This window comes from Oncorhynchus nerka, linkage group LG26, assembly GCF_034236695.1.
Source record: "Oncorhynchus nerka isolate Pitt River linkage group LG26, Oner_Uvic_2.0, whole genome shotgun sequence".
NCBI classification, from domain to species: domain Eukaryota; kingdom Metazoa; phylum Chordata; class Actinopteri; order Salmoniformes; family Salmonidae; genus Oncorhynchus; species Oncorhynchus nerka.
In genome coordinates this window covers 14,694,702-14,708,219 of record NC_088421.1, presented here as the reverse complement: position 1 = coordinate 14,708,219, position 13,518 = coordinate 14,694,702, and the positions used below count along the sequence as shown (strand labels likewise).

The window sequence follows — 13,518 nt, the reverse complement described above, 5'->3', positions numbered from 1 at the left end:
CATAACAATGAGCTGATGATGCGTGAATTCGCCTGGCATAGAAAATGTGTTCTCTCGTCAGGACACTGTTGTTCAGAGGAGCTAGCCAACAACACAGCTAACACAATCACTTCAAACTGAAGTTGGAAAGACTGCAAATTAGCTGTCCTTCCATTTGACCTTTTTTCAATTGATTTTTTTGTTGTAAATATCCATAAAAATGAAGCCAGCTGATTCATGATTTTGACTTGCATAGAAACGCTGCCTGTCTGTCTCGTCCCGACTCGTTCATTACTATGGGACAGCAGGAGATTGAATTTTGAATATTAAAAATTTTTGCAAATGTCGGAGACACAGACAGCAAGGTTTATACAAATCTCTGCTGTTGAAATCTAAATGTTGTTCTAAAAGAAATATAAGTCGCTCTGGATAAGAGCGTCTGCTAAATGACTTAAATGTAAATATGAGATAATGTCTAGATGATTTTTATATTGGAGGTCAAGTTTCATCTGGGCTGATGAGACAGTGGATTGTCAGATAGAACAGAGTATAAAGGTATTTCAATGTCATAGATTTAGCCGGAGGCGACTTGTGGAATAGACACCGGCTGGAATGCGGTTTTAACCAAACAGCATTCAGGATTAGACCTACCCGTTGTAAAATTAAGACATTTCTCTGCCGTTAATACAGTAAAATTAGTGAATTTTATCTCTTGTATAAGACATTCTATACATTAGTTTATACTGGATTAAGCATACATTTTCATGAACTGTAATTTAGTTGTGTTCCAACATTAACGCAGTCTTGTGCCAATATCAGTTATATTTTACATAGGCTCTCTAAGGTTTCTATATCTTACCTATCATATTAATATCAGTTTCTGACTCAAATAGGGCAAAACAAACAAGTGTAGTGTAGCTAATTATTGTACTATCTAAACCGCTGTGAAATGTATTGTATTTTCAGCTGTTTGAAGCTGGTGCACAAAACCAAAAGTAAGAAAGACGCAAAAACGAAACTTAAGAACAGTCAGCATAGAAATAGCGTACATAGAACAGATTTACCGCTTCTTAGAGTTGCTTTCAATGAGAATGACATATCCACGTGAATTAGGTCGGGTTGCCCAAAAATCTATGTATTGCTGCTTTTTAATGTTCTCAGTTTTATCCTTTGAAAATAGACATGTAAAAAGATTCTGGGGATAAGCATGCACATCTTCAATATGTACCCATTGTTCCTCTGTAGTGCATTTAAACTCTATGTTGCAATAAGAAGACTTGTGTGGTGAGTTGACACAATTCCAAGTCTGGAAGGTTTAAACCCCCCTCAGACTTAGGAAGATGTAAAACTTTCCTTTTTTTATTCTTTGAGTTTTATTTGCAAATTCAAATTATGCTGGCTTGCAAATTGGTGTAATCTCCATTGGAATCAAGCTGGAGTGGAGATATATTTTCACCCACAACCTGCATTCAGAATGACTGCCATGGTCAGGAGGACCCAGATGTGAGACGACCTAAACCATCTAAACTGGAACAATCATTTCAGTAACGGGTGCAATTAGTCCAACTAACAGATTGGATTAGTTTAGAAAAATGTATGTTATCTTTGTGTAGCATAAGAATAATTAATCAATCAATTGAAGAACAGAACCTGCAATAGAACACTGGCTATTAACACCAACACTGGCTATTAACACCAACACTGGCTATTAACACCAACCCTTATGTAACACAGGACAATCAATACAAGGTAACACTGGCCAATATGCTGTGTAAACTGTATTTGAGCCATCCCAGACAAATCAGTGGAATATCCTTCAGCCACCAGAATGATTCATGCCAAGTGACTTTGCAATACCTTATCATGGCTGCATTATATCACTTATTTACTTTAGATAAAGTTCTGTAAGCTTTGCCACATAGGTGACAGTGAAGTGCAACGACCTATTTGTCTTTAACTAGTGAATGTGACATGAGTTATTCTGAAGATGCATCCAATATTTGCAGTTCATATATTGCTTTAGAAATGTGTGTGCACCAAGTGCAAATAACGGTCAGGTCAGCAATGTACACCGTTACACACGTGTGTGTGTGTTTCAGCTGGAGAAAGTCCTTCAGCAGGGTGACATAGGGGAATCCTGTGAACCCTACATGGTCATGAAAGAGTCGGACTCATCAAAGGTAACAGTAAGTTCATAGTATCTATCTTCTATTGGTCTTTTCTTTGCATGTGTACATGCCTGTATGGGGTCATGCACATGGGACTCTGTCCAGCTGGGTAGCCATCAGCATTTCTCAATTCGGCTTAGTCAGACAACTGCAATATTTGCAATTCCCTATTCTGTAGATCAATGTCCAACAAACTCTAAAACGTTACTACAGTATCACCTTGCAGATGCCTTTTCTCAAGGCCTTTCTCAAGTCTCTCTCTGTTTAGCACAAGGAGAAGCTGGAGAAGCTGCGTCAGCAGGCGGAGACGTCGTGTAGCAGGCTGGGGAGGTACAGGATGCCCTTCGCCTGGACGGCCATCCACCTGGTCAACATCGTCAGCAGTGTGGGGGGGCTGGAGCGCTCCGACCCCGACTCTGACTCTGGTACTTATGACCTCTGACCTCTACCAAACACCCCCTGGTTTAATCACAGTTAGGATGTCAAGCACACAGACACACACACACAGATTCTCTCTTCATATACACATGGAAATACACGTTGGAATTCCTTACATCAGTCACACTCAGACACTTCTTGTTGAATTGTGGATGTAACAAAAGTGTCATAATTTCATAATAAGCATGCAATAATTGTTATTGAATGTCTAAACGGATGACTTGTCTTTTTGTCAGAGCGGAAAGGCCATGGAACATGGAACGAGAGAAAGAAGAAAGGGTTTGAGCGGATGAGTGTGGGAGAGGACATGTGTAACTTTGCCACCTTCCGTCCAGCCACTCTCACAGTCACCAACTTCTTCAAACAGGTCAGTCAGAATGTTGTGTGTTTGTGCTACCCAGGTGTACAGTGCCTATCATAAGTATTCACCCCTCCTAGATTTCTTAAAACATTTAGTTGCTTTACAAAGTGGGATTGAAATGTTTACAAAGTAATACAAATGAATAAAATATCTTGGTTATGTAAGTATTCACCCCTTCGTTATGGCAAGGCTAAACAACTTCAGGAGTAAAAATGTGCTTAACAAATCACATAATAAGTAGCATGGACTCACTCTGTGTGCAGTAATGGGGGTTATCATGATTTTTGACTGACTACCTCATCTCTGTACCCCACACATACAATGATATGTAAGGTCCCTTAGTCACGTAGTGAATTTCAAGCACAGATTCAACCACAAAGACCAAGGAGCATGAATATCCCTTTGAGCCTGGTGAAGTTGTTCATTACACTTTGGATGGTGTATCAATACACCCAGTTACTACAAAGATACAGGCATCCTTCCTAACTGAGTTGCTGGAGAGGAAGGAAACCACTCAGGTTTTGCACCATGAGGCCAATTGTGATTTTAAAGCAGAGTTTAATGGCTTGCTTGCCAAAATGTTGTACTATCCCTTTAAATATCCTAGAAAATGTATGGCAAGATGTGAAAAAAGTGCTGCCACAAAGATCAACATTCAGTTTGACAGAGCTTGAAGAAATTGGAAAAGAATAATGTGCAAATATTGCACAATCCAGATGGGCAAAGCTCTTATGAGACTTACCCATGAAGACTCACATCTGTAATGGCTGCCAAAGGTGTTTTGAACGTATTGACTCAGAAAGGTGAATACTGATTTTAATCAACATGTATTTTTCATAATTTATATTTTATATGATTTTATCTTCCATTTTGACATTGCAGAGTATTTCTGTAGATCTCTGACATAATAAAATATAAATAAAAAATCCCACTTTGTAACAAGAAAAATATGAAGAAATCCAAGGGGTTTGAATACTTGTTATAGGCACTGTAACCTGTCTGTGTGGTTTGTGTCTGTGTGCCAATATACTATGATCTTTGTATCTGTAGGAGGGGGACAGGCTGAGTGATGAAGACCTCTACAAGTTTCTGGCAGACATGCGCAGACCGTCCTCTGTCCTACGCAGACTGAGACCTGTCACAGGTACCTACTACAGTACCTCCTCAGCACACACATATATGTTTATATACAGTCACCTGCACAAAGTCTATAGGCTGAATAGAGAATATATTTTAGGTTTACTAGTGTAACCTTGTTTTTCTCTCTTCCTGCTCCTTCTGTCCCTAGCCCAGCTGAAGATAGACATCTCTCCTGCCCCAGACTCTCCTCACTACTGCCTGTCTCCTGAGCTGCTCCATGTCAAGCCCTACCCTGACCTGAGGGTGCGCCCCACCAAGGAGGTGCTGGAGTTCCCTGCCCGCTATGTCTACACCCCTCACACCACCTACAGGTCAGTCTAGACAGCTTAAATCACCTACAGGTCAGTCTACACCCCTCACACTACCTACAGGTCAGTCTACACCGCTTATATCACCTACAGGTCAGTCTACACGCATCACACAACAGGGTCTCAGCTAGCACCACCTACAGGTCAGTCTATATCACCTACAGGTCAGTCTACACGCCTCACACAACCTACAGGTCAGTCTACACCGCTAGCACCACCTACAGGTCAGTCTATACCCCTCACATCACCTACAGGTCAGTCTACACAACTTATATCATCTACAGGTCAGTCTACACTGCTTATATCACCTACAGGTCAGGCTACACTCCTCACACCACCTGCAGATCAGTAGACTCTTATACACTGTCATAGATCACACATACCACAGCTCAGAAATGATATTTTCAGATTTTTATTTGCACACAAAATATACAAAATGACAGCAGTACGAATGAATTAGAATTAAAATAAGGAACATGTACATATAAAAAAGGGCATGTGTTAAACACAATTAAAAGTATTCAGAAGTATAATACAGTGGTATAAATATGTAATGTTATTGTAATTCAGTTTATTGGGTGGGAGTATTTGTTCCGTGTGAATTATGCTTGTATGAGTAGACAGGGTACTTAAGCACCAGGGTAAAGTCATGGAGTGTAGTTTCAGTAGCTATAGTAGCTGGTGTTGAGATTCAGTGGAACCATCAGGCGATGTGACGAAGGACTGGCTGTCTCCTGGCTTCACTCTGAAATAAAAAGCAAAGCAAACTTAGTCAAACACGGCGCCCATCACTACAACAATCATGGGCAGATTCTATTTAGAATTTTTCAAACTATGTACAGCTATTATACCCACCAGTTTCTGTAGCTTGGTCAACTGTTGGTTCTGACTCTCAATGCTCTGTTTTTGGAACTGTGTCCATGTTAGCAGGCCCTCCAGAACACTGGAGTGTTTTAACGCCCTATCCTGAAAACACACAAACGCACATCTGAATTTATGAATGGAATAGAACATATTGAGTGTGTTGGCATTGGATTGTTTGGCATAATCTGTGTGTGATTGAGAAGTGTACCTTACCTTTAATTCCTGTATGCCGTTGGGGGGGTAGTTCTGAAGGTATGTCTCCAGGTTGATCACCGTGGTCCTAAGCTCTCCCTCTTCCTGCTCCACCCGGGCAACCTTGCCTTTGGCCTCCTCAGCCTTTGACTGCAGCCCAGCCATCTGGCCCTTGGAAAAGAGCATCTGGCTTGAAATCCTCTCCCTCCCACTGATCTTAGACCAGCTGCTCAAACTGCCTTGGCCTCAATATACACTGGCTGGCCAATGTCATTCTCACTTTCCCTCTGTTCTCAGAACATTAGGATCTATATTGAGTAAACAAAACTAATATGTACATGGCTCTGTGTTTATGTTGAATAGCTAGCCAGATAGTTGAGTGCTCAGGTTCATGGCAGTTATTGGCCCATTCAGCCAAATAGTCAATGGTGTCTGTTCAGCTGCTCTCCAATGTCTGTTCAGCTGTTCTCTCTCCCTGTTGGAGCCCAGAGGAATAGAGCTTATCTGACTGACTGGGATATCAGATTGTTGGCAAAGCAGGGTTATCTCTGTCTGACCTGTCGCTCTGTGGAGTGAAATCCACAAATTTATCATAATTTTAGATGCTTAACCCTCTCAAAACGCATCTACCAATTGATGACACTGTCAGAGTTAGTTTGACGTGTCTGACTGGGTATGTTTTCTCCAGTATATAGATAGCTACTCTGTCAGGTGTACAGTAGATGTAATGTGCAAGATCCAAATTCTACTGAATAAAAAGCCTCTGCACACTTAGATCTATGCACATTTCATTCATTTAATTGGCAGGTTTCCGTTCACAGTAGACCTTCGTCAGAGCAGGACGAGTATGTTTCCTCACCTGTATCTGTCCTAGCACCTGTCTCATCTGTCTGTCCTTCTCTGCGGCCTGGCCTGCCTCCTGGCCCAGCCTCTCCAGCCTCTCCTCATGTCTCCTCAGCGACCTCTCGATCCGCGCGAACTTGGCATCGGTGCTCTCGTAGACGTGGTGCAGGGTCTCGCTGAACTGCAGCACGCCGTACATCAGCACGTTCATGTCATCAATGGGGGCAGCCTGGTTGTTCTTCTGGGTCTTCCGGACGGGGCTGGCTGGGATCCCTGTTAAACACATGGCCATACACAGCAGGCAGAGTAGTGTGGCCCTCATCCTGACCTGAGGACAGAGGCTATATAGAGAGATTATTTATTTATCTCTTCAGAGAGACCATCGACTTGAAATCTCGTGAGAATCGCCCAGTGCCCCTTGCTATGCCTGTTTGTCTTAAAGCTTTATTAAGGGTGTTGTTGATCCTCAGCTGTCGTTAAAACGTTTCCCTGGGTTCATTTTCTCAGCTGTATGTATAAGTGCCTCAGGTCTGTAGTATCTTTTTAGTCTCACATCGGATATCAGTAATGATCCGGCTCTTTTATATTGGGTGTTCAAAATGACTGTGAAACATTAGCTCAGTCGTGGTCCAATCACAGATCAGCTCTGTGGCCTTAGTCAGGCTGACCTTGGCATTCAACCCAACCTCTGGAGTAACTCTGTCAGGCCTCCAGGTGTCAAATACACATGACCTACATTAACATCAACTGAGTCTCTGTTTGTCCTGGTAGATATGGACAAGGGCCTGGTTGCATAAAACATCTGAAGTTTAACTTTTTAAGTCAGATTCACAAAACATTTTAAGGTGAACTTCTCTCTTAAATTAAGTGAAAAAGTTAATGGTGCCCATGAGGTCCCTCAAGTGCTTCATTCAGTATGGATATCAATGTAAACAGCATTTGTGAAGGTGAATGTTTTCCTCTGCTCTGGTTGCAAAAGGAAAACATCAACCAGCTAGCTAGCTACTTAGCTAAACAATGGAAGGTGCACAATCAATGGCTACAAAGCCATCTGGCTAGTTAGCTACCTACTCTGTAAGTTAGCTTGATGTTTTAGAAAGTAATAGAAACAAGTTGAGGAAAAGGTAACTCAAATAAATGTGTTTCATTTGTTTCTCCTGTCTTGAATGTATAAGTTATATTTTGCAATCTCCCTAAATAAATGCTCTTTGACAAGACCTTCAGTCAGTAAACCAGGTCGTCTCCATGGTAACCAGAATTTTTCTTCCACACATGCCTTCAAACTACCGTAAAACCCCTTAAGTATGCCCTTACCTATGGGAAACGTTTGAGGGGCTCTGAAACGCCGTTCAGCAATTATCTTAGCTAAGGGAACATTATTCCTTAAGGTAAATCCTTAAGAGAAACACTTGAGATGTTTTATGCAACCGGGCACAGTATTATATTGGGCTGACCATCAGACCATGGCAATATGTCCCACTGCTCTGTGTTGTTTGTGAGTGTGTGAATACGTGCTTTTACACCTGCATTGTTTGCTGTTTGGGGTTTTAGGCTGTTGCACTTTTTGCTGATGTGAAGGGCTATATAAATAAATTTGATTTGATTTGATTTACTAGATAGATTAGCAATGTTCTTGATAAACAAATTATATTTTGGATTGGAATATACTGGTATGCTTGGATGTTCTTTCACATGTTTGACTTGGACAGGAGTTGAAGGTCACTCACACCCTGCTAGGTCTCACATGGTTTCTCTTTCCCAATCCTTCTCACTTTTTATAGGCGTATTTGTTAAGATTTATCTTTGATTTGTTATAAATCTGCGGCGATTACCTAATACTACCCTCTAATTTTGGCTAGATATTCTGTTTTTGTTCCAGAAATGTGGTAAGTAGTCACATGCCAGATATAATTGATTTGACCATGCATGCTCCCTGTGGTCCGTGCGTTAGTTAGTAGGGAGGATATGTTGGCAGACAGCCGCAGCGTGTAGGTTAGCTGAGCTGAATCTAGAGTGTAATGACCCCTCTATACCTTCCGGGTTGTATTATGGAATTCAAATTCACTGCTATTTCTTTCTTCTCCCTCATCTTGTCCTCCTCCTCTCCACTTCCAGGAACCTGCTGTATATCTACCCCCAGAGCCTGAACTTCAGCAGTCGGCAGGGCTCAGTCAGGAACATTGCTGTCAAGGTGCAGTTCATGGCAGGAGAGGATCCCAGTCTGGCCATGCCGGTGAGTGGTTGGCCTGCTTCACCAGTCCACCAATCGCTAAACAGGAAACCTCTTCAGATTTGAAACACCGTGCTCTCAGGACAATGGCGTCCCCCTCACAAAGAAAAGCCTGATGCTGTGAAATATGATGTGCCCCACGAGTAGGTCACTCTACAAGAATGTCCAGTGTGTTTAACTGAGTTGGGGGTAGGTAACCCTAGTTCCTGGTTTTTGGAAACAGCCAACATTTTGTGATGGTTAAAACAAACAGGAGGAGGGATTTTACTACATAATTAACTTCCTGTCTGAAAGCTGTGGTGTTGTTCAGTCTCAGTGCAGTGGATTCTTAATCCGATTGGAGCCTTTAGGACACACCCTAATCTAATCTGGGACCCTGGCAACAATGTCTTAATCCATTGAAAGAGCCCTGTGGAGACTTCTAAACAACTATTGGACATATTCCCAGTCCATAAAATGTAAAAAATAAAAATAAAAAACGGTCAAATTCAATTAATGATGTTTAGAAACCAGCTAATTATAAATGACCTAATTTTAAAGACTTCCAACTGTAATGCTAAAGAACCGTAGGTTACATCTAATTTAGTATGACATGTTATTTACATAGCAGTTCTGAGAAGGATTCTGGTCAATTCCTTTATGGACATACAGAGTTACTAAACATTAGGCCATGACAGACTGACCAGGTGAAAGCTTTGATCCCTTATTGATGTCAGTTGTGAAATTCACAGTGTAGATGAAGGGAAGGAGACAGGTTAAAGAAGGATTTTTAGGCCTTGAGACATGGATTGTGTATATGTGCCAGTCAGAGGTAGGTAGTAGGTGCCAGGCACCGGTTTCAGTGTGTTAAGAACTGCAACGCTGCTGGGTTTTTCACACTCAACAGTTTCCCTTGTGTATCAAGAATGCTCTGAGGGCAAAAGGTGGTACGGGGGGATGTTTTGTACATGGGCATAGATCCAATAAACACTGTCTCCTCTCATCATAATAGGTGATCTTTGGGAAATCCAGCTGTGCTGAGTTCTTTACAGAGACTTATTCACCCGTCATCTACCATGACAAGTAAGAGCCTGTTCCCTTCCACACCTTTCCTGTTACACTCATCCTCTCTTTCTGTCTCTTTCCTCCTCCCCTTCCCTCTCTCACCTATCACTCTCTCTTCCACACTCATCCTCTCATTCTGTCTTTCCTCCTCCCCTTCCCTCTCTCACCTCTCTCTCTCTTCTACACTCATCCTCTCTTTCTCTCTTTCCTCCTCCCCTTCCCTCTCTCACCTATCTCTCTCTCTCCCCTCAGGTCTCCAGAGTTCTATGAGGAGGTGAAGATGAAGATTCCAGCCAACCTGACAGACAACCACCACCTCCTGTTCACCTTCTACCACATCAGCTGTCAGCCCAAACAGAACACGCCCCTGGAGACCCCCGTGGGATACACCGTGAGTACGCTTCACTGGGACCCAGAGGTTTTTCCACTTACCTGACCAGGGAAAACTATGGACCCAAGTTAGGGTGCCTCCCTACCCATTACATACCTCAGTTACAAGCTACTAATATTTAGGCCTTTGAAACACTAGAAGTGTCGTCAGTGTGCTGTGTCTTTTATTTATCAGTGATGTAATAATGTGCATTAAACTGTCTGTGTCCACAGTGGATTCCTCTGATGCAACATGGCCGCCTACGGACCGGTTCCTTCAGTCTGCCCGTCTCTGTGGAGAAACCACCACCCAGCTACTCCGTCCTCACCCCTGACGTAAGTGTGTGAGCACATGTATGCTTGGTCTGTGTGTGGCTGAGTTTTGATGTAGGTAATATGTGTGTATTGCAGGTGCAGCTTCCAGGCATGAAGTGGGTGGATAATCACAAGCAGGTGTTCAATGTGGAGGTGACAGCTGCCTCCTCAGTTCACACTCAGGTAACTCTTTCTCTCGCTCGCTCTTTCTCTCTCTTTCTCTCTCACTTCTCTCTTTACCTCACTTTCTCTAATCCTCTAGTCAATGGGATTGTAAATTAAATGAATAACCCCCCCCGTCCCCCCGTCCCCAATGTGACTTTGTCTCTTAGGACCCCCACCTGGATAAGTTCTTCACCCTGTGTTATGTCCTGGAGGAGTACTCGTTCCCGTTCCGTCTGAAGGACTGTATCATCAGTGAGGCCAACGTGGAGGTTGAGCTGAAGGCCAGCATGACCGGCCTGCGGGGGGCGCTACTCGACACCTGCGTCCGCTTCCTCCACCAGCTGCTCTCCAAACTCATCCTGCTCATCGTCCACCCGCCCGTCATCGCAGGACAGATCGGTGAGTGGCTTGGCGACTTTACAGAGGGCGGCCATCTTAGATTGACTCATCCCTCATGGCTCTTTCATGATCCTCATCTCTCCCGCAGAAACACTCCTGGTCAAATATTCTAGGATCTAGGATACATTTTCAAATCATTTACGTCTATGCTCGATTGAGCTTGCCTTGTACAATGGAATAAATGGAACAGTCCCAAAAGTGCAAACCCAGGTGTGATCTCTGCCTCTTTTTCTCCATTCCCATCTCTCAGTGAACCTGGGCCGTGCAGCGTTCGAGGCCATGTCCCTGCTGGTCAACCAGATCCATAAGAACCTGGAGGGGAACCAGGACCAGCATGGCAGGAACAACCTGCTGGCCTCCTACATCCACTACTGCTTCCACCTGCCCACTGCTGAACCTGCCATGCCCCCTACTGGTGAGGAATGGAACAGCAGGCACTGAAGTTTCACTATATCTCCACACCAGCTGTAATGATGTTAATCCCAATGCTTTCAAGGAAGAGTATTTTAATCTATCCATGTCTCGGATGTGCTTGGGTGTGATTAATTTAACCTTGTGGTTGGAGAATTCTCACTCAACTACTAAAATGAGCACAAGTGTGTCTTTTGGTATCAGTGCCCTCCTCTTCTCCCTGACCCAGGGGGTGCCACCCCGGCCTACGAGCTGCCCATCCAGTACGCCACATTGTCCAGGGCAACGGCCCGCCCCAGCACCCTTCACCTGGCCCGCTCCAAGAGCATCAGTAACTCCAACCCTGACCTGGCCAGCACCCCCACTTCACCTGACGAGGAGGTGCAGAGGATCATCGCCAGCAAGGTCAGTTCTACCTCCAATACAAATCAAATGGTATTGAATTGAGTTCTCTCGTTGGCTCCTCTCCGGTAATACAGCTATCTTAGACATGGCCTCTTTCCTGTCTAGGTACTGTAAATACAACCTGTTCTCTGTCCTGTCTAGGTACTGTAAATACAACCTGTTCTCTGTCCTGTCTAGGTACTGTAAATACAACCTGTTCTCTGTCCTGTCTAGGTACTGTAAATGCAACCTGTTCTGTTCTCTGTCTTGTCTAGGTACTGTAAATACAACCTGTTCTGTTTACATTTACATTTACATTTAAGTCATTTAGCAGACGCTCTGGATCCAGAGCGACTTACAAATTGGTGCATTCACCTTATGACATCCAGTGGAACAGCCACTTTACAATAGTGCATCTAAATCTTTTAAGGGGGGGTGAGAAGGATTACTTTATCCTATCCTAGGTATTCCTTAAAGAGGTGGGGTTTCAGGTGTCTCCGGAAGGTGGTGATTGACTCCGCTGTCCTGGCGTCGTGAGGGAGTTTGTTCCACCATTGGGGGGCCAGAGCAGCGAACAGTTTTGACTGGGCTGAGCGGGAACTGTACTTCCTCAGTGGTAGGGAGGCGAGCAGGCCAGAGGTGGATGAACGCAGTGCCCTTGTTTGGGTGTAGGGCCTGATCAGAGCCTGGAGGTACTGAGGTGCCGTTCCCCTCACAGCTCCGTAGGCAAGCACCATGGTCTTGTTCTCTGTCTTGTCTAGGTACTGTAAATACAACCTGTTCTGTCCTCTGTACTGTCTAGGTACTGTAAATACAACCTGTTCTGTCCTCTGTACTGTCTAGGTATTGTAAATACAACCTGTTCTGTCCTGTCTAGGTACTGTAAATACAACCTGCTCTGTCCTGTCTAGCCATTGTAAATACAACCTACTCTGTCCTGTCTAGCCATTGTAAATACAACCTGTTCTGTTTCTCCTCTAGTTGGGGAAGTAAAGGCACTATGTGACGAACTCCTGAATATGTTATCTGTGTGCTTATGATAGTGTTGCTGCCTCTTCCAGTCTAAACATAGACACGTTCTCAAATTGGGGTTAAATGGCATTCTGGCTGTTTAAATGTACGCTGAATGTCTGTCCGACGTGTTTCCTGTGACTAAACATACAATCAGACTCCCCTCGTCCTGCTGTAGTGACCCTCCAGTGTCGTATCTTGATGTGCATGCTTGTGATTCCTGCCTGTCTGTGCCAATGGTTGGTTGATTCTACCGCTGTTGTCAATTATGCAATCTTGTGGTGTGCCTATGTCTGTCTGTCACTCTGTGTTCTATCCCTCGCTATTCCCCTCCTCTGTCCCTCTCTCCCTCTCTTCCTTCCTTCCTTCCTTCTCCTCCCTCTAATTTGACCCTTGTCTCCACCCCTCCCTAACCTTCCTTTGCTCCCTCTCTCCCCCATGGCCTGTGGCTGCCTGTGTGTCGGTGTGGTGGCTGATGTGATATGATGTTCTAGGGGATAGATCGCTCCCACTCCTGGGTAAACTCTGCTTATGCCCCCGGGGGCTCCAGAGCTGTGCTACGCCGGAACCCCAACTTCACCTGTGAGCTCAAGCAGGTGCCAACAACCCTCCTTCCCTACCTTCAACTACCTACCTACCCCTCCACCATGGGTGCCGGTTCATTCAGTAACGAGAATTGTTCCGAACGTTGCAGAGAGAAGTATATCGACTAGAGCGGACGTGATTCCCTATTCTACACGAGCCAATGACGTCTGTTCTACCCGATACATTTCTATCTGAACATTCTGTCATGTTTTGTCCTCCAGAACCAACCCCATGTTCACCCCCTCCTCGCTGCCCTTCCCTCCTCCACTCCTATGTGGCTGCTGCGCTGCGTGTTTGTCTACGGCCCGTTTT

General features: G+C 44.1%; 2 protein-coding genes across 2 annotated transcripts in view; one reads left to right on the top strand and one right to left on the bottom strand.

The window, feature by feature from the left end:
- LOC115103506 (dedicator of cytokinesis protein 7-like) overlaps nt 1-13,518 on the top strand; it is a 42,589-nt gene that overhangs the window by 10,772 nt on the left and 18,299 nt on the right. The window contains 14 exon segments of the mRNA XM_065010130.1: nt 2,079-2,159; nt 2,416-2,572; nt 2,822-2,952; nt 3,997-4,090; nt 4,235-4,397; nt 8,409-8,526; nt 9,515-9,585; nt 9,820-9,958; nt 10,171-10,272; nt 10,348-10,434; nt 10,584-10,815; nt 11,066-11,230; nt 11,456-11,631; nt 13,116-13,217. Of these exon segments, the coding sequence (XP_064866202.1) occupies nt 2,079-2,159; nt 2,416-2,572; nt 2,822-2,952; nt 3,997-4,090; nt 4,235-4,397; nt 8,409-8,526; nt 9,515-9,585; nt 9,820-9,958; nt 10,171-10,272; nt 10,348-10,434; nt 10,584-10,815; nt 11,066-11,230; nt 11,456-11,631; nt 13,116-13,217 (1,818 nt within the window).
- LOC115104231 (uncharacterized) lies at nt 4,787-6,855 on the bottom strand. The gene is made up of 4 exons (XM_029625539.2): nt 6,310-6,855; nt 5,472-5,621; nt 5,250-5,360; nt 4,787-5,139 (listed from the first exon to the last, which is right to left on the bottom strand). The coding sequence occupies exons 1-4, from the start codon at nt 6,613-6,615 to the stop codon at nt 5,098-5,100; spliced, it is 609 nt and encodes a 202-aa protein (XP_029481399.2). The 5' UTR covers nt 6,616-6,855; the 3' UTR covers nt 4,787-5,097.

Coding starts and splice junctions, on each gene's coding strand:
- LOC115104231 (XM_029625539.2), bottom strand. CDS start 6,615: ATGAGGGCCACACTACTCTGCCTGCTGTGTATGGCCATGTGTTTAACA. Junction 5,361..5,471: donor ACGGCATACAGGAATTAAAG/GTAAGGTACACT, acceptor GTGTGTTTTCAG/GATAGGGCGTTAAAACACTC. Junction 5,140..5,249: donor TGACCAAGCTACAGAAACTG/GTGGGTATAATA, acceptor TTTTTATTTCAG/AGTGAAGCCAGGAGACAGCC.